The sequence below is a fragment of the Chelonoidis abingdonii genome, chromosome 3 (assembly GCF_003597395.2).
Source record: "Chelonoidis abingdonii isolate Lonesome George chromosome 3, CheloAbing_2.0, whole genome shotgun sequence".
Classification (NCBI taxonomy): domain Eukaryota; kingdom Metazoa; phylum Chordata; order Testudines; family Testudinidae; genus Chelonoidis; species Chelonoidis abingdonii.
The window spans coordinates 113,943,443-113,965,326 of record NC_133771.1 but is presented as its reverse complement, the minus strand read 5'-3'; the positions used below and the strand labels follow the sequence as shown (position 1 = coordinate 113,965,326).

At 39.6% G+C, this 21,884-nt stretch overlaps 1 protein-coding gene across 1 annotated transcript in view; it reads right to left on the bottom strand.

Moving 5' to 3' along the window:
• The window catches only part of UTRN (utrophin), a 615,035-nt gene that overhangs the window by 323,957 nt on the left and 269,194 nt on the right, over positions 1-21,884 (bottom strand). The window contains 1 exon segment of the mRNA XM_075064018.1: positions 13,793-13,982. Within this exon segment, the coding sequence (XP_074920119.1) occupies positions 13,793-13,982 (190 nt within the window).

The following is a 21,884-nucleotide window of genomic DNA, read 5'->3' as shown; positions in this document are numbered from 1 at the left end:
CTAGACAGTATTTGGTCCTGCCATGAGGGCAGGGGACTGGACTCGATGACCTCTCGAGGTCCCTTCCAGTCCTAGAATCTATGAAGTCAATGGAAAAACCTGCATTGATTTCAGTGGGCCACAATTTTACTCTAGCCTTTTGCCACAACTATCCCTTTATTGATTTTTTTGCCTTATTCCCATGTTTTTCAAACTTCCATAAGACGACTGTAGCACTCTGTACCTCAAAGCAACATCCTGGAGCCCCCATATTCACCCATCATACAATTATGATATATTTCATACAAAATATGCCATGTAAGATATCATATGAAACAGATTCTTCTGTCAAAATATGTATTGCATTAGTGTGTATGAAGTTATGAGATTTTGCCGTATGGTTGTTACTGAAATATGTTGTAAGCTTCAGAGACTCTACTGCTAGAGGAGACAGGCTGTGTATTAAAACAGTAACCTGGCTGCAACATCCAGTGAGATAAGAACAACTGCTTGATCCAAATACTGCCTAGTCTAATAAGGTTTAAGATTTAGACTGTGTGCTTACCTTTTATTTTCTTTGGTAATTATCTCTGAACTTCTGTGCAACCACTTAAAATCTTTCTGTGGTTAATAAATTCGTTTTATATTTTAGCTACAACTATATTTTGGTTGAAATGCATGGGAAATCTCAGCTCAGTTTATAAAGGCTAGTGTGTAGCCTCTCCACATCCAGGGAGGGGCAGACTGAGTAATAAACTTACACTGGTCAGGCTTCCGACCAGGGCAAGACTACATAGTTCTGAGGTACAAGGTTGGGAGCATTTGGCTAGTGCCTTTTTCAGTGTAATTCATGCGTGGCTCAGGGAGCATTCATGCAATCTAGCTGGGCGTGGGACCCCACATGCTGTTGTACAGAGTGATAACAGGAACTGGCGGACTTTGGTGCTTGTCAGTAGCAAAGCATTGTGAGAGACAGCTCAGGCTGGAGAATTAAGAGGAAACAGCAGTACCCCAGTTCCAGGTTTTACGCCAGAGATCCCATCACAAAGACTTCTAGTTATTGCTACTTTCAAAATTTGAGGACATAGCCAACATCACGTGAAAGGTGACACTGAGCTACCTTAGTGTTCGTTATAACCATTCTATTCAATATCTTCTTACATGTTTTGGATAATGACAGAGAGTTCACTTATAAAAAGTCTGCAGATGATACCAAACTTAGAGGGTTGCAAATTCAAAATGATCTTGACAAACTGGAGAAATGGTCTGAATTAAATAGGATGAAATTCAATAAGGACAAATGCAAAGTACAGCGCTTAGGAAGGATTAATCAGTTATACAAATACAAAATGGGAAATTATTGCCTAGGAAGGAGTATCGCAGAAAACGATCTGGGGGTTATAGAGGATCACAAACTAAATATGAGCCAACAATGTAACTGTCACAAAAAAAGTGAACATCATTTGGGATGTATTAGCAGGAGTATTGTAAGCAAAAACACGAGAAGTAACTCTTCCACTCTACTCAACACTGATAAGGCCTCAACTGGAGTATTGTATCCAGTTTTAGGACCACACTACAGAAAAGATTTGGACAAACTGGAGAAAGTGTAGAGGAGAGAAACAAACCTCATTAAAGGTTTAGAATCCATGACCAAGGAGGAAAGATTGAAAAAAGTGGGTTTTCTTAGTCTGGAGAAGAAAACAGAGGTATGACATAACACTCTTCAAGTACGTAAAAGACTGTTATAAAGAAAAGGGTAAGAAACTGTCCTTTTTAACTACTGAAGACAGGACAAGTAATAATGGGCTTATATTGCAGTAAGGGAGATTTAGGTTAGACATTAGGAAAAACTTCCTAACTGTATGGGTAGTTAAGCAAATTACCTAGGGAGGTTGTGGATTCTCCACTATGAGACATTTTCAAGAACAGGTTAGACAAATACCTATCAGGGATGGTCTAGATAATACTTAGTCCTGCCTCAGTGCAGGGGACTGGATTAAATGAACTGTCAAGGTCCTTTCAGTCCTACATTTCCATGGTTCAAAAAACTTTTAATGTTACTATGTCTTAGTATATTCAATAACAGAAGTGAAAATAAATAGCAGAAAAAGATGATCATCTTTAAAATATGAATGTATACATTTTTTAATGAACACATTTTTTCAGAAGAACATTCTCTCTCTCAAATACCAGCTCTTTCCCATTCTCTCTTTCAATTGGTCTGCATACGTGCTAATAGCGTGTTGTAATTCTCCAACAACATAATGCATATTTCAAAATGTTCCCTACATTTACCTGCTTGAGCTATAAAACATTTTATCATTTTTGTTACAAGCATTCACAAAAGCTTTCTAATTTTATATACTGTTTTCCTAAGTAATGTTGCAGTTTTCGCTTCAGGGGAAAAAATCTATTCGTTTTATACCTTCTCATGAAGCAACTTTTCTAGTCTTCAGTGATAACCTCATCCACTCCCAAAATACCTGAAACCACTTTGGACATAACTGTAGAAAATGTGCTCTTTGAACAATTTGACATTTGATAATTGGCCTTTTAGGTTATTCCATCTCGTACTTCTGAATTTTATGATGCAATAAACTATTTTTAAAAAAATTGTGTCTGACAAATAAGGCAAAGTTAACCATTGAATGATGACACTCTAGTATGTTCTGGTACAACGTAACTGTTGTGCTGTTATAAATACTAGTTATGTCCTCAAGCGATTTCAATGCACCACAGTTATGTAGTAGGTTCAGTGGAGGATTATCAGAAAAAAAAAGTTAAGTATTCATCATTGTGTTCATCTGGAGAAGTCAGAGGAGGAAAAAGGAATTCCTCACATATGAAATATTAACCTGAACTTAGAATTTCGTATGATCTTCCATTTCAGCAACATTCTAAATGTAGTTTAAGGAAGATCTGGGTTTTGTTTCTGCTTTTAACAAATTTACAGTCTGAAGACTCTGAGTTTTAAGTTATTACTTTACCATGCTACTAAATTAGAAGAAAAGCAATTTTCGTTACAATTTGAGGATCATGCCTGTTTTTGTTTATGATGCTCTTAATTAGATAAGCACCCTGTTCGTCTGAGCATTCATATTGTTGATGCTAATTTCTTTGCCGTTGCTGACTTTCTCACTAATCACAGAAGGGGCTTCTTTTACATGGAAGGTAATTAGTATTTGCTAGGTTATGCAACAAGGAAAAAAAATGAGGCACCAATTTGTTCATTTAAAACCCTAATAATGATTATGTAACTTCTCATGCGGTATTTAACTGTTAACGCTCTATTTCCACAAATATACAAGAGAAGTAGCTACCGCATTTTTTTTTCAAAGGTTTGAGGAGGTGGAGACAACAACTTGAGTGTAAATAATGATTTCCTTAAAAGCTGTTTTCAATTTGTAATTTAATTCTCAGAAGCAAAAAAGGAATGAAACGTTCCATCATCAGTCTCACATATCACTGCCTTACACTGACACCTTCTGGAAGTGGCTGGGTTTGTAAATATTTTCTTTTCTATCAGTAGCTGATTTAGCAGGGCAGAACAAGTCAAACTCCAGTTTAATCACCAGGCTATCTTTAAGAGCACTATAGCAAAGTTTTTAAAGGAAAACGTACAATATATAATCACAAATTTCCCAGAGCTTACCATTCAGTCAGAAAATGTGTTTTAAGTAACAGCTTCTTTAAGATTTTTAGTATCCCTTGGGTAGATTTAAAGTCAGAAAACTATACACACATGATTAGTGTCTAGACTTCCACTTAGTAGACAATTACTGCTGCTATTACCTCCCATCTACAGGATTCATTGAGTACTTATTACCAGGTTGACAAACATTCTGTTACAAGGTAGTTTATCTACAAACATAAAAATGACTAAAAAGATGCTTTTATGTATTCATAATTACTAGTAATTTTGCGAAAGTGAGAATGAATGTTTTCTTCTCCATTAACAAAAAAATGCTTTATTTGCATAACAAATGTTCTTTATCAAAGCAAATTATTCATTGTTAAAATGAAAAACAAGAAGTACTGAAGTAGACATGCTTAAATAACTTGCATTTACACAACAAACTAGCTATCCTCAATTATTCATTTTTGTGAATTAAAACATCACTTAACAACATTAGGTAAACAGGATAATTTCAAATGTATATACAAAGGGAGTACAATCATCCTGACATGCCAAAAACTCTACCTGTGCTAACTTACATTATGTTAAACAATTATCACTTTATGGTCAAGTTTGGAAGTAATGAAAGAGACAATGAAAGAATATAAAGCATTTGGGCAATGTCTTTGTAGCTTATTTCACCTCCAAGTTTCCCCCAACAGAAACTCTCACATTGATGCAAAACTTCATGATTAGCTAGCAGCATGCCATTTTCCATTTTCCAATCTAATAAAAAATGAACACTGAGAACTTTTCAGTTTACCTTCAGGCGTGCATTGGTTTACATACCTCATATGCAATTTGTGTGTACTTTCAGTATGAAACAAAAAAGTATAAAAACATCATAAGCACCGATAACCAACAATGGCTTCAAAAACAGAAAATGGATTTCATGGTAATGTCAAAATACCCTTTTTCTCATAGGCATGCACCTCTCCTAATAATTGTACTGTCAAAAGTCATGAAAGAGAATCCACCTGTTAGGCTCAATTAATCCATGAGAGCATGACTGACTATGTCAGGTTATGTAAACTGCCTAAGAAATGACTTCTGAAATACAGCACAAACTTGCATTCAAAAGTCTCACATCCATGAAGTGACCATCCTTTAAAAAAAAAAAAAAAAAAAAAGACTTCAAGTGGGCTGCTGGGGATACTTTCATAGCAACAAAGTTGTCCAGCTGTACCTGTGCAATGTATCGAACAATACTACAGTCCTGCTGGAATCTGAACATTCAGTCTCAAGGAATGAGATGACAGTTCTATTCAAACAAAAAGCTGTCAGATCTATCAACATGATTTTAATCTCACTTTTTTTTAAATTTTGTAGAACACTAAAAAATAGAATAGGAAAATAGAAGTGTTAACACTGTTTACTAGCCTGCCGAAAACATATGCTTGCTTAAAGTTTGTTTCAGCTCAAAAACAAACAAAAAAATAGGAATTTAAGAAAGCTTAAGTATCCTGGATAACGACTAAATAGCAGTTAAAGAATTTTAAGTCATTTGCCAGAACCTAACCATCGTCCAAAAAATATAGACTTCTAAGGAAGGTAATTGAATGTGAACAGTTTCTTCACAGAAATCCTTAAATGTTAGCCAAATACATTTTATCAAAAAAAAGAAAACAAACCCCACCACCTCAGCAAGTGCATTTAAAGCAACATATTTCACATTCATGAATAACTCACATGTATTTACACACAACAGAATATAACAGGCTTTCAAAATTTACTTTCTGGAGTCGGATGCCTTCTTGCCACCCCATTCTATCTGTTGGCTTTTTGAGATAAAAGTAAAGTCTACATTCTCCCAAAGATCTGTTTTTCCCCCCCCCTTTTTTTTTTTTTTTTTACACTCACCTTACAAAGCTTTTGGTAACGTGGGGAAGAAATTGCCATCCTCTGCAAGCGATGCAACAAGACCACAACTTTCTGCAGAGATGTTCTCACCACAGCCATCATTTTAAGTTTGCCACACTTCTGAAGACACCTCAGAATTTGCATTATAAATGAAGAGCAACTATCATTTCCTCCCGGCCACTGGATAACGATTTGCCAGCTCTCTGAGCATGCTCACTTCCAGGATTGCTTTTGAGAGCTAAAAAGCTTTATATGTCTCAAAGGCAAAGGAGGTTGATACAACATAAGTTTCTCTCAATTAAAAATAAAAACCAAGAAAATAAAACCCATCACAGATCCTCCTAGCCAGTATTTGCTCAGCTCAGCATGCACAGAGAAAGAATGAAGTTGTTGAGTAGCCGAATGTCTGCTACCATACTGGAATGCACTGAATAGCAGAGAAGATTACTAACTGAAACATTAAAGCTGCAGAAACAAAACAGAATTCCCTTAGGAAGACAGCTCCAATATATCCCAACAGTTCTTCCCGTATAGCTGTTTTATACTGAGAAAGAGAGAGAGAACGGCATTCACTCGCTCACTCTGGAGAAGGGTGTTCTCCCTCTCAGACTAAATGCAGCTCTGGCAGAGCTGTGGAGTGAGTGAATAACAGACCATGTTATCAATCTTGAGAGAAGAGCAGAGGGATACCTGTCCTAATTATATCAGCCATATGTTAAGGGCTAATAAATCACATACAGGCACATCTCAAAGCTAGATTATTAATACACAAGGAAAAACTGCTGGGGACAAATCTCTTTCACGTGAAAACTCTTCTAAAGCTAATTCATCCGAAGGGCTCCCAAACGAATAATTTCCACATCAGCAAGCATGAATATTTTTAAGATGCCATTTCCAATTAGAACCTTTTCCTGAATGACTCATTAAGAAATGGCAACAACAAGAATGAGAATATGATTTTGGCAAACTGAACATTTCAAATCACGATCCCTAAACAGGGTCTCCACTGATTTGAATCCTCAGAGGCAACACTTTGATGTATATTCACCATAAAGCAGTATTATTTAAGCAAGCTAACAGCAGAAACAAGACACTACAATGTGGGATTTTTTTTTCTACCTATAACATACTCCAAGTGTAATCCAACCAACATACATAGCCATATTACAGCACCACCCCATGCAGCCATGTCTTATTCCTTAGAGAGGTGAGTCAATAAAGACATTTTCATTTCTATTACAGGTGCTGCAAGAACAAACATCCAAAAACCAACACAGCAGAAAGCAAAACAGCTAGAGTTTTGGACAACAATGGACAACATCACTGCCTCAAAACAGAGACATATCCAACTTTGATTATAACAGGTGAAGCAATCAATGCAAACTAGTTAAAAAAAAGCGTTCTAGAAACCCATTGAAAAACAGCGCACAGAGAGGAAAGAACACCCAATGAGCAAAACCCTTTTGCATTATTTTTACGTTCATGTACATGGCTTCCACTATCATGGCATCCTAAAAATTCTTCAAATTATAAGAGAGGAAAAAAATCACACAGCTGATAACCAGATCTCCGAAAGAAAAGGAAAAGCACTTATCCAACACATATCAAAACATTAAATTAACACATTAATTAGAATGCTGGGTCTCAACCTGGGGGGTGGGGGGGTCAAGTCCCCAAGGAGAGTTACCAACATGTTCTGGGGCTCTTGACCACCTTTTCTTTCTTTATGGATAGTTAGTTTCTGGACATCCCCCTGCTCACCTACGGGAATTAAGAACGTAAGAGCTTCCATACTGGATCAGACTATGGTCCACCTTGCCCATTGTCCTGACTCCAGCAGGCCAGAGATTCAGGTGGAGTATAGAGAAAAGGACAACTATCGACTGACCCACCTCTGTTTTTTACTCCTAGTTTATGGCAGTTCGAAGTTTAGGTTCACCTGAGCAGGGGGTTGCATGCCTGGCTAATAACTTTTGATGGACCTATCCTCCATGAACTTACCTAGTTCTTTTTTTAACCCCGTTATGCTTTTGGTCATCTCAACATCCCCTAGCATGAATTCCACAGGTTAGTTTTGCATTATGTGAAAAAGTACTTGGTCTTGTTTATATTGCACCTGTTGACTATTAATTTCATCGGGTGACCCCTGGTTCTTGTATTGTGTGAAAGGATAAACACTTCTCTACTCTTTTTTTTTTTTTTTTAACATCATTCATGATTTTACAGACCTCTTTCATATCCCTCATTAGTTGTCTCTTTTCTAAGATGAACAGCCCTAATCTTTTTACTCTCGCATTGTATGAAAGATGTTTCATATCCTTGATTATATTTGTTGCCCTTCTCTGAATCTTTACAAGTTCCACCATTTTTTTTTTTTTTTTTTTTTTTGCAGTTTCAGAGTATCCCATGGAACAGGAGTTTCAGCTGCTAACTAGCTTTAATATAGGGACATTATGATATTTTCTATTCCTTTCCTAATAGTTCCTAACATAGTTAGCCTTTTTTACTGCTGCTGTGCATTGAGTGGATGCTTTCAGAGAACTATTCATGGCNTATTTGTTGCCCTTCTCTGAATCTTTACAAGTTCCACCTTTTTTTTTTTTTTTTTTTTGATATGGGGCAACCAGAACTGCACATGACATTCAAGCTGCGGGTGCCCCATAGGTCAGATATAGGGACATTATGATATTTTCTATTCCTTTCCTAATAGTTCCTAACATAGTTAGCCTTTTTTACTGCTGCTGTGCATTGAGTGGATGCTTTCAGAGAACTATTCATGGCAATTTCAAGATCTCTTTCATGGATAGTAACAGCTAATTTAGAACCTATCACTGTATAATTATAATTGGGATTATTTTTTCCAATGTGTGTTACTTTCTACTTAATAATGTTGAATTTCATCTGCCATACTGTTACTCAATCACCCAGTTTTGTGAGATCCCTTTAACTCCTCACGTTCTGCTTTGGATTTAACTATCTTGAACAATTGTATATGATCTGCAAACTTTTCCACTTCAACATTCACCACTTTTTCTAGATCATGAATGAATATATGTAGAACTGCACTGATTTTGGTACAGATCCATAGGGGACCCCGCAGTTCACTTCTTTCCATTGAGAAAATGACCATTTATTCTGATCCTTTGTTTCCCATCTTTCAACCAGTTACTGATCCATAGTAACTGATCCTTTGTTTCCCATCTTTCAACCAGTTACTTAGTTTCCTTAATAGCCTTTGATGATGAGAGAGCAAGTCAAAAGCTCTTTTTTTTTTCTTTTTTTTTAAATAGGAGATATACCAATCTCCTAGAACTGGAAGGGACCTTGAAAGGTCACTGAGTCCAGCCCCCTGCCTCCACTAGCAGGACCAATTTTTGCCCCAGATCCCTAAGTGGCCCCACCACGGATTGAACTCACAACCCTGGGTTTAGCAGGCCAATGCTCAAACCACTGAGCTATCCCTCCCCCTCCCCTGAAAATCCAAATACAACTATATCAATTGGATCACCTTTATACAGATGCTTGAAGAATTCTAATAGATTAGTGAGGCATGACTTCCATTTACAAAAGCAGTGTTGACTCTTCCCCCACCAATCATGTTTATCTGATAGGTGTCAGATAATTCTGTTCTTGACTATAGTTTCTACCAGTTTGCCCAGTACCGAAGTTAGGCTCACTGGACAGTAATTTACTGTCCTCCTGTGAATTTATTCTCCTTTGAGGCCCTTTATAAAAAATCAGCATTACATTATCTACCCTCCAGACATCTAGTACAGAGGCTGATTTCAGTGTTAGATAACATACCACAATTAGTAGTTCTGTAATTTGAGTTCCTTCAGAACTCTGGGGGTGAAGATCATTCACACATGGTCACTTATTAGTGTTGAGTTTGTTAATTTGTTCTAAAACCTCTTCTACTAACACATCAATTTGGGACAGTACTTCAGACTGGTTGCCCAAAGAGAATCTCTCTGACGTAGGGATCTGCTCTGTAGTGAAAACCAATGCAAAGTATAAATTAAGCTTTCCTGCAAGTGCTCCTTTGTCATTATTCGCCCCACTGTCTGTTTGGCAAGCTTCGTGCTTCTGATGTACTTAAATAATTTTTTTCTGTTAGTTTTTGCATCTTTAGCAAGTTGCTTCTCAAATTTTTTCTTGGCTTGACTCATATTTTTACATTTTATTCGCCAGAGTTTGTGCTCTTTCCTATTTCCTGCATTAGGATTTGTCTCAAATTTTTAATGGACGCCTTTTTGGCTCTAATGGCATCCATTAATCTGCTGTTTAGCCGTGGTGGCATTCTTTTGGTCCTCCTACTGTGTTTTTTGATATGGAGTATACATTTATATCCCAAATTAAAGGATTAAAATTTTTCTTTGTAATGTGAGGTCACAGCATACAAGAGGTTTGAGCCACTGAATTAGGATATGAGACCTGGTACACAGCACAGGATGAAGATGAGCATCTAGACTGCAACTGCTCAAGTTTTTTTCTTTTTGTTTTTTTAAGACTGCAGAGTTAGATATATTCTACAGAGCTAGAATACAATTTACCTCTTCACCTAGAAGATGCATACTGTTTTTCAATGTCTAGCCTGAATGGATAGCCAATTTCTGATTTCAGGTTTAGTTTGAAAAATCTGAAAGAATTAATACATCTACTATTAATCTGCATATTATCTATGTGAATATCTCCATACATCCTTCTAGTGGATCAGTCAGAGGCACCAATTAAAAGTAACATTAAGGCTCTGACGAATTCACAGAACCTCAGGTATTGCATAGCTTTGAAGCATACGCTTTATACATTGCTCAATTATAACTGTTTCAAGTGCTGGCGTACTCGCTTTCAAACAGATGTGATCAGCTTGAAGATTCTATGTCCTCTGCCTTGCTTCCCTCAGTTCTCCCCTCTTCTGAATACTCCCTTTTCTGAGAAATATGACAGCAGATAGGAATATGGGAAAACTAAACACTTATTCTTAAACTGGCTTTACTTGCTTTTGTGTTTTTCATTTCTTTATTCTCTGCTTACATTCTCGCTCTCTCCCCATTTCATTCTTTTATCTCCAAATTTAATAGTATACATTTTCTCCATCTCTAATTATTTTCTCTCTTCTTGTCTGCTCTTCATTTTCCCATTCCCAGGCTCCATCACTAGCACACGTCCCCCCTCTTCCAGGTCTCCTATGCACACTTCCCTCTCCTTATACCTGTGCTAATGCCGGCCTGCTCTTCTGCACCCTGTGTTCAGGATGTGATAATCCCTATTGCATGGAGTCAGACCAGAGCTAGCCTTCTTCATTTAAGTAGATTCTTCTGCCCAACACCAGCTTCCTCTACCACAGCCTGTGCATTGGATTGGGTGGTCCTCCGACCATAGGTTCTTCCCTGAACAATTTACAAATAGATTTCCCAGCTGGCCTTTTTTTTCCCCCCACCTCATTTGACTTTCATTGCTGAATCAACTCTTCTACTCATCAAAATGGCCACTCCTCAAACTCATCTTCACTAAACACTGACAATGGAAATATCATACAAGAGCAATTTCCTTCTCACCAATCACCACCTCATTTCCAGGGCATAGCCCACCTACTCTTCCACCCAGTCTTTTTGTAATCTCCCAGCCATCAAGTACCCTTGATTTCCACACCACTCTCTGTCCCCTTCTCTCACCTCCTCTGTCTCCATTCAGTCCTTCCCCCAAAGCAGGATTATAGTAGCGCATTCTACTCACTCCATTTTGACTCTTTTGCCCCTCTCATCCACCGCAAAGTCTGTTCCTTCAACCCCCTACCCTGACTTACATTCAATATCTAATGCCACTTCTTCCCTTCCCATGCCACTGAACACTTCTGGAGTTCCCCTGGCCAAATAGATTTCCTCCACTGTAAATCTGCCCTCTCCTCTTTCAACTGTGCCATTTTCTTTGTCACCCATTTCATCCAATACACACAAGGAATTAGATCACCAATAATTACAAGGTTGATGACTAGTTGAATTCATTTTACCTATTTAAAAAAAATTACTAATGATGTGGAACCATCAAATTATGCAACAGCTAACCTGTTGGAATCTAATCACGTCACTACAGTCCTCTCTTCTATTATTTGTTAAAACCTTACTCGTGTCTTGTTTCAAATTAGATGAGTCACAGTCTGAACCCCTTGTAAAGTGCTATTCAATCAGTGTATAGTTCTCCTATAGTTTCTCATAAGAACAAGGACAGTAAGAGCACAGCACATGTTTTGTAATCAATTTGATTTAGGAAATACAATTTTTCATACATGTAAACACATGAAATGGTGAGATAAACACAGTTTCATGTTGCTGTCTATACCACAGCACCAGGGGAAAAAATATTGTTAATGTGAACAGATATTGTGGGTCTAAATCTAAAGTAATTTTATTTCTCTTTCCTGTAAGTCTAACAAGAAAGACTAACTGCACAGTGCTAAAATCAACACAAGACAAAAAACAAATGTCTGAAAACACAGGAATACACCTGGAATGATTACATCAATACAATAATATAAACATCTATACTTTTAGAAGACTAATGCTCATCAGAAAGTTAAAGTGACCTTGAAACTTGGGGGGGAAGGGGAAATTTATTTCAAAAGTCACTGAGTTATGAAAGCCTTTGATATGGGCTATAGCTAAACCTTTCATATTTGAAAGGGAACTTAAAATTATGTGTTGACTCATGGGCAGGTTACGAGACTATGCTCCCTCTGCTGTGCAGTGCAGAACAGAGCATAGTCCTGGGAAAGAAAGAAAACAACAGTAAAGGGTGCTGAACTAAGGGAGGTGGACAGGTGACTGTGCTTCAGCTTTTTTAGCCCCAAGCAGTCACCTCTAGCTTCTTGGTGGCCACAACACAAGAACTCTGCTTCTTGTGGATGGTTTGCAGCCACAGGTAGCAGGAAGAGCTAGTGTACAACCACTCCACTAGCACACAAAAGTCATATCTGCGCTCCCCCACAAAAGAACATCTCTTATTTTAAAAATGGAAACTTTATACAACTACGGAGAGCTGATCACGCCTCGTGACACGGAGGCCAAAATAAGAGTTTCCTTCTACAAACTTGGGGCTGGATTGTGTGGCTGATCTACTTATTGTGTTTTCTTTCCCCACAGAAAGAAAATACGCTATATTAGATGAAGTAAACTTTCTCTTCAGTTACAAAATACTTAATTAGGAAGAAAGGGGGATAGCTGTGAAGGGAACTCACATTATGTCAACAGGGCAACCAAAGAATCCATATTTCTTCAGAAATCATTTTAACCATTTATCTTCTAGCACAAATGCAAAACATGGAAAATTATTTTAATACAGTGGAATCTAATCTTTGCAGCCTGAGGCCCAAATATGGCATTACAAAGAGGTCAAGTGTCTCCAATCAACCCTTTGGTACATGTTCTCTGCCCTGCTCTCCTCCAATTGTATCCCTAAAGCAGAGCCTGTGTCACCGTTCCCACACATCCCAATCAAGAGGCATGTTAGGTACAGAGAGGGGAATAGCTGGAGTGTGCTGACCCTAGGGAGAGTCTCCTCTCCTCCCCCATCCTCCTTTTAGCCTTTCCTGAGTGGCTGTGTGAGGGACGAGGAGCCTCTCTTTGCTAGGTATTTCCCTAGGCCCGGGGGGATGGGGGAGGGGGAGGGGAATACCTAGCTGTCACAGTCTGGCAAGGAAGTAGGCAATGGGGCAAGTGGAGCCACTTTCTCTTCACTCCCATGTAATGCAGCTGGTTACCAGCAGGGGAACCGCTAAGCAACAATAAAGAGATAGCAACTGCTCAAAGCACTCCCAGCTAACAGCAGTTCGGCTCCGCTGCTGCTGCAGGGAAAGTGCCTAGGAGGAGGGGGAGTGTGGGAGGCAGCTGTGGAGGGATACCCGTGCTCTCTAGCAGCAGGGCAGAGTCAGGCACTTAAGTTAAATAATAACTGGGTGTAGCTCAGGGAGCACATTTTCAATTCATAACATACATTTTCTTCTTAACACAGCTACCCACAAGGGTCACAATTTAGAACCTGAAGGATAAAAATTGCCCAGGACACAAGCTGGCCACCCTTGCTTTAATCCCAAGTAAGGATTCTTATATCTCATTAAATCAGTAACTCCCTCCATGCCCGTTGCCATTTTAAAATATTCTTTTCATGAATAAGATGCAGGACTTCTAGTTTATTAGGTGCCTTTTCCTAGTCAGGTTCACAATAATGGAGAAGCAGAAAACAAAACAATAGAACAACAATATTCTCTCATGCTCTTACCTGCATCTGTTTTTTGAGTTCCCCAATACAAGCACTGTCCTCCAGAGCATTCTCCCGCTGGGATGCATCCGCAAGGACATTAACTGTAGTTTCTGCCTCTTGCATCCATTTGAGGAAGCCCTCTAGATCCTTGAGTAAGGCTTGCACTATCTTCAGTTCAACCTCCAAGGCATTCTGCCTATCACCAGCTCTGAAAGTACAAATGAGACAGGCATCTCAATTTTTCCCCCCATAATGACATACCATATTGTGTGAATCATAAATGAAGATACTAAAAGATAATCTGAAGATTCATTATGATACAACACTAAAAACTGTACAGTCTGTTCTCATCTGTTCTCTTGTATGTTAGGTCATTGGTTCCTGGAAGGTTGCATCTGTATCTATCATTCTGTACTGGATATATATATTACACCCAAACCCCTGAGGAGTGTGAGCAGGATACAAATTATTCAGTAAAACCTAGCATTTCCTTCTGTGTGTTACCATAACGGGTTTGTGACATTTCAGGGGTGAGAAGCTGTTATTTCCACCCTTTGAATGTTTCTCACTGCTGTTATCAGCAACCACCATCTGAAGAGAGAGCAGTAGACTGTTGCTGTGAATGGAAACCATTTCCCTAAAATTGTATACACTTTACACATTACAGCACTGTGGAAAATGGAAGAGATGTACTTCATTTGCACTTGTTTAGGAGGGCCAAATGACTTCCATACCCTAAAAATATAGGGCTTCCACAAACATAAAACGTATTTGCCTTTATGTGACAGTGTTTACTTAACACTAGCTGACAACAGCCCCCCTTAGGGTGCAAACATCTAGCTGTATCAATACCTCTTGCCTTTAATAATTTTCTTGGTGAAAATCACTGAAATGTTGCAAAAGCAGTTACCACTGATTACCTTAATTTCTCCAAATTGGTGGCCTTATGCCCAGGCATGACCACCTCACACTGGAAGTTAAAATAACATTTGCAATCCCCTATACTGATGACCTGATGACCTAGGAAAGAAGTGTCATATTTAACATCTATGCGTTTTTCTTTTGTCCCTGTGATCAGGAGTCCACACCTAAAGAATGTGCCATATTTCAAAACTACAACCCCAAAAAGACATTGGTTACAAGATTTTAATTCAAAAGGCCATGTGAACAGTAAATCCACTGAAAACTTTCTGGTGATATTTGACAGAAATGTCAATGGTCAAATCTGAGATTTTCCCTGTAGATAGCAGCTCATAAGTAATAAGCCAAATTTAAATATTATGATTCAAAAAGACACAAATGACTGAAATTGCATTAAACAGACTTGAAGTTTTGCTAACATTCAGTGGACAGATCAAAAAGTCAAATTTGGGGGAACCTGCTCAGGCCCATCTCTCATAAAGAGCAAGATTTTGCCAGCCTCACTCATGCTGAATAGTAGCTTTGTACCAAAAAGAGTAAACTCAAGTAGTGGACTACTTGAATAAGGCTGGCAGAATCTAGTCCAAAACAGACATACAGAAAGGGGAATTCCAATGTGTGGTTTCCAACTGTATAAGCATACACACTTGTGATCTTACTGATGTGTTCTGGCAACATCATCATAAATCACAAGGGATAGTTTCAAAAGACTGCAGAGCAGAGGTTCTCAAACTGTGGTCTGTGCACCCCCGGTGGTCCACGAGCTCCATTCAGGTGGTTCGCGGATAGTTCCCTCTAAGGTGTACGCCTGGGCATCTGCATACGAAAGAATGAAGGCCACCCAACTAATTAGTGGAGCCACGCCTGGATCCTGAAAAAGATACACATCTAAGGCGAGGTGGTGGCCTTAGGGGGAGGAATAGGTGGTAGATGGGAGGGAGGAGTGGGGTGAGAAAGAGTGGGAGGAATTTGGGACATGCAGGGCTGCCAAGACCAGAGAAAGAGGTGACTTTCCACAGCTCCAGGGCTGCAGCTGCCAGGGAGAGATGGCTCTCTCCCCTGCTGCGGCAGCCACAGAGCTGGGCAAGGAAAGAGGGAGAAACCTCCCTCCTTTCAAGCCCCAGCTCGGAGGCTACCATGGAGGAAAGAGAGGGCACATCCATCGCATTAGAAGGGTAAGACTATGGATGTTAAAATATGAGTTGTGTGCTTTCATTTGTGGAACAAAAAGTGTTGTTGTTTTTTTTTTTAATATAGTGCTTTTATCCAAAGTGCTTTACAATAGTTAGCTAACAGTACAAACAACACTGGAAAAATCTTTAAGTGGTCCACTGAGACCCTCAGCAATTTTCAAGTGGTCTGTGAAAAAAAGTTTGATAACCACTGCTGTAGAGGTTGTTATAACATGTTTAAGTAGTCTCATTCATATTAATCCTACAAAGGATTAGAATAAAACTGTGTGATAGAACTTTATTACAGAAATGTAACAATTCAAAATTGTTACAGTTAATATTTTTTAAAAATCATTTAACCATTACCAGTTATACATAGAATCATAGACTATTAGGGGTGGAAGAGACCTCAGGAGGTCATCTAGTCCATTCTCCTGCTCAAAGCAGGACCAACACAAACTAAATCAACCCAGCCAGGGCTTTGCCAAGCTGGGCCTTCAAGATCTCTAAGGATGGAGATTCCATCACCTCCCTAGGTAACCCATTTCAGTGCTTCATCACCCTCCTAGTGAAAAAGTGTTTCTTAATATACAACCTAGACCTCCCCCGCTGCAACTTGAGACCATTGTTGCTTCTTCTGTCATCTGCCACCACTGAGAACAGTCTAGATCCATCCTCTTTGGAATCCCCCATCAGGTAGTTGAAGGCTGCTATCAAATCTCCCCTCACGATTCTCTTCTGCAGACTAAATAAGCCCAGTTCCCTCAACCTCTCTGAATAAGTCATGTGCCCCAGCCCCCTAAACATTTTCATTGCCCTCCACTGGACTCTCTCCAGTTTGTCCACATCCCGGGGGGGGGCGCGGGGGGGAGGACCAAAACAGGACACAATACTCCAAGTGGAACACTCACCAGTGCTGGATAAAGGGGAATAATCACTTCCCTTGATCTGCTGGCAATGCTCCTACTAATACAGCCCAATATGCCGTTGGCCTTCTTGGCAAGACGGGTAAACTGCTGATTCATATCCTGCTTCTTATCTACTCTAATGCCAGGTCCTTTCTGCACAACGGCTGCTTAGCCAGTCGGTCCCCAACTTGTAGCAGTGCATGGGATTCTTCCTTCCTAAGCGCAGGACTCTGCACAGTACGAAACTGAATTTGTTTTTTCCCCAAAATATGGACAAAATAAAAGTGAGTACTTTCAGTAGCAGTCTTTCATTTTATTGGCACATCTACCAGTAGCTGCTATCTGAAATACTGCTACTAATTCAGTAAACAGTCTCTTCTCTCCAAGTCAGAACTCAAGTAACACTCTCATATGCTGTCAGTGGTGAAGTGTTTATGAAGATGCTGCTGTTTAGAGGAGACAAAAGCAAAATCCTCACAACCTGTCATTTTTGTATGTGTAGGAGCTTCCCAGGAATTTTGGCCAAAATTCTAACCGTGTACATTTACATTCAACCTCCTTACATTTTAAATGAAGGAATTAATTCTCTTTCCCTCCTTCCTGTCGTACTGTACTATGCAGTGTTTCCTCAATAGTATTGAACAGTTGCTGTGTTTGAAGCTACAGGTGGTTGAATTTCAGTAGTGGCTGAAATGATCCATAGATGCAAAACCTGATTTCAGAATCAAAAGAAGTTGCAGGTGACCAGCTCCCCTCAGGATCAAGCCCATGATTTGTACGTTAGTTTATTGGCACTCTGGAAAAGCATTGTATCAATGCAAAAGAACTGTCATTCAAGAGCAATAAGTCTAATGTCATCTTTACAACTATTATGATCAAAGAAATATTGCTTGAATAATTCTCATTTTTTTGAAACTAAGTAGTTCCTACACACTCCAAATTCTGGATACTGCCATATAAACTACTGACAGAACAGAACCCTTTAATTTATCACTGCATCTATGACCTGATGCTTCCAGCTTTAGATTTGGTAGGAACATGCCTCAACATTTATCCTTCTATTGAAGAAACAGTAACGGAATGTTAATTCAAAGGATAGGGCACTTGATAAATATGTTGTCTAACGACAACACAAAACACTCTCTAAAATTAAAGCAATGTAACTCAGCAAAGAGAGTAGGAAATAAAGACGTTAAAGCAGCTAGGAAGTCTTGACTTCAAAATCATTTCCCTCTGTAAGCATTCCTTCACAAGCAAGGAAGTAAGTTTAACAGTGAAACAGCAATGAGAACAGAAAGAACAGGCTGGAAACAAAGGTGGCTTTCAAAGAAACAGACAAGTTTCAAAGTATACTTTGACTTTAGCAAAGCTTTTGATACGGTCTCCCACAGTATTCTTGACAGTAAGTAGTACAGATTGGATGAATGGACTATAAGGTGGATAGAAAACTCGCTAGATTGTTGGGATCAACACAATGATCAATGGCTCGATGTCTAGCTGACAGCCAGTATTAAGCAGAGTGCCCCAGGGATCGGTCCTGTGGCTAGTTTTGTTCAACGTCTTCATTAATGATCTGGATGATGGGATGGATTGCACCTTCAGTGGATGACACTAAGCTGGGGGGAGAGGCAGATACTCTGAACCCTATCCCTATCCTCCAGCATGACGTAAACAAATTGGAGGATTGGGCCAAAAGAAATCTGATGAGGTTCAACAAGGACAAGTGCAAAGTCCTGCACTTAGGATGGAAGAATCCCACACACTGCTACAGGCTAGGGACCAAATGGCTAGTGCAGCAGTTCTGCAGAAAAAGAACTGGTGATTACAGTGGACAAGAAATTGGATATGAGTCAACAGTAATGAGTCAATGGTATGCCCTTCTTGCCAAGAAGGCTAACTGCATTTTGGGCTGTATAAGTAGGGGCATTGCCAGCAGATCGAGGAATGTGATCATTCTCCTCTATGTGACATTGGTGAGGCCTCATCTGGAGTACTGTGTCCTTATTTGTGCCCCACACGACAAGAAGGATGTGGAAAAATTGGAAAGAGTCCAGTGAAGGGCAACAAAAATAATTAGGGGACTGGAGCACGTGAGTTATGAGGCAAGGCTGAGGGAACTGGGATTGTATAGTCTGCAGAAGAGAAGAATGAGGGGGGATTTGATAGCTGCTTTCAGCTCCTGAAAGACGGTTCCAAAGAGAATGGATCTAGACTGTTCTCAGTGGTAGCAGATGACAGAACAAGGAGTAATGGTCTCAAGTTGCAGTGGGGGAGGTTTAGGTTGGATATTAGGAAAAACTTTTTCACTAGGAGGGTGGTGAAGCACTGGAATGGGTTACCTAGGGATGTTGTGGAATCTCCATCCTTAGAGGTTTTTAAGGCCCAGCTTGACAAAGTCCTGGTTGGGATGATTTAGTTGGGGTTGGTCCTACTTTGAGCAGAGTGTTGGACTAGATGACCTCCTGAAGTCTCTTCCAACCCTATCTTCTATGAATCAAGACAATTGACCCAGATCCGTAAACCTAAGAACTGATGCACTGGACAGGAGAACGAGCTCAACATTTTACCTAATTTCATTATGTCAGGAATGATGGCTCCTGCACTAAGTTTTAATATCTCAAAACTTTCTGCTTAGTTGAAACTGAGAGAAAGAATGCAAGCCTGTTATAGTCCTATCACTTTCATGGTATTTGAACTAAAGCTGAAAACATGCTATTAAGTATGCTCTTCATATTCCAGCAGCATGATTACTATATCAAATGGTTTGAGAGTGATGATGTGGGTAAACTGGGAATTTTCCATTTTTCAGTTAGAAGAAAAACTAGGCCTTATGTGATGGCCTAGTAGTGATCCACATTGTTATAGAAAAGACTTAGATACTTTCATTTGATTCTCAAAGAGACTGCAAATCCAAAACTAAGGAAAAGAGAGCACACTACACTGTGCTGTAATCACCTTTCATGACAATAAAGCAAGTGCAGTCAGACTCCAAGAGGAGTCCAAATCTAGTCATGAAAGGATAGAGGCGCTGACCAGGGTCTTCCAAGGTTGTGGAGTCCATATCTGAAAGAGCTTCAGACTTCCGTAAAACTGCAGAAGTTACACAGGACTCAAGGAATGCACAGGAAAAAAAATATGTGAATTTTATTAATAAAACCACGATCAAGAACAAGAATATCATTCTCCTTTTAATTTTAGACTCTTCCCAGCCCAGTCTGAACATTAAATTGCATCAATTTGTTTTTCGGATGCAAACTAAGAATCTATACTCTGCAGTACGAAGAAACGTGAGCGCAGGGGGGAGAATGTGTCAGGAAGAAACAACTGGTCTGCTGAAGACATAGAATGTAATCCATTATTGAGGCTGTGACGATACTGATGAATTACCATAGTTTTAGCCTTTGAGTATAAAAATGTTATTAGCCACTGTACCACATATCCAATTTACACCACATCAAACTGGAGGGCTAAATCTCTGTAATGTCAATAGTTTTAAAATGAGCTGTTGAAAATTTAAAGTTCTGCTGGAATTATGTTTTATAGCTGTATTGTGATGCTATTCAGAAGCATGAGTCTTCCAGCTAAAGTAACTAAAGAGAGTCTTCCTGGTTTCTCCATGCATGGATACTGCGGAACAGACAATGTACACTTCTAAAATGATATTATAAGCATAAATCTTTATTTAAAAGTGTAAGCGATAGAACTGAACTTTGTGCACCAAACACACTCTCCCCCACAGATGCCCCATGTGAAGTAAGCCTCAGATTGTATGGTCTACATGGCCTATGTTGCCAATCACATACACAAAGTCAGATTTTTACCTCCATTCTTTTTTCATTTCGGCAATTACAGTAATGGCTATAGGGATGACCTGAAACCTCAAATCTGAACGCGAATGGATGATCAAGAAAGGAACTGACCCATGAGACATCCTCAACACTATGAAGAGGTCCACACTATGGAAAAAACTGGGAATCTGTCATAAACCAAAGCCTTTTTCCACAATTTGCCTGGAGCCACAGGGGGTTAGGTGCCCAAATCCCAGTGAACTTCAACAGGTTTTCAAACTCCTTTGAAAATCCCAGCCTATATCTCAAGACACATCTAAAGAGGGATATATTTTTGTTCTCTCTCTCTCTCAAAGCATCACATAGGATGAGCTACAAAGTTTTATGCCATTTCAGTTGTCATCTCTGGAAATAACCAGGAAAGCATTTGTATATACCCCTTGCCATATCAAAAGTGCAAACTACTGCTAAGGTAGAGTTCTCACTCCCAGGAAGAGTAATAAGATTCTATACATTGCTTCATTAATTACCTCTGACACTTACTGCATGCCACTGCAGTAACCTCCTCCTCTCCTCCCCAGGACATAATGCCACTTACACAACCTTCATTATACATCTCTCTCTTCTCATTCACTTTCAGCTACAAAAGCAGTTTCATTGGTTGTCGTTATTTAAAAAGACTTTTTAAAACATACTGAATTTTTCCCCTAATAAAGGACAGTTACTTGTTCCATAACTGGCGTTCTTCGAGATGTATTACTCAGGTGTATTCCACAGAAGGTGTGCATGCTTGCCATGTGCCCCAGTGCCTTAAGTTTCTCCCCTTAGCAGTACTCGTACTGAGGGAGTACCGCTGCAACCCCTAGAGTGGCGCCTCTGAACCACGCTATAAGAGGAGCCGTGCACCCCCCAACCCTCAGTTCTTTCTTGCTGGACAACTCCAACAGAGAGGAAGGAGGGCAGAATGTGGAATACACCTGAGCAACACATCTCGAAGAACACCAGTTACGGAACAGATAACTGTCCTTTCTTCTTCGAGCGATTGCTCCTATATATTCCACAGCAGGTGATTCCAAGCTATCCCTGGGGGACGTGGGTAGGAGTTCATGATAGACCGGGATGGAGTACCGCCCTGCCGTCATCCCTAGACTGGGAGATGATTGTGTAATGCGAAGTAAACGTGTGAACTGAGGCCCAAGTGGCTGCCCTACAAACGTCTTGGATAGAGACATGGGCTACGAAGGCAGCTGATGAGCCCTGAGCCCTCGTTGAGTGTGCCCTAATGACTGGAGGCAGGGGAAGCCCTGCCTGGTCATAGCTC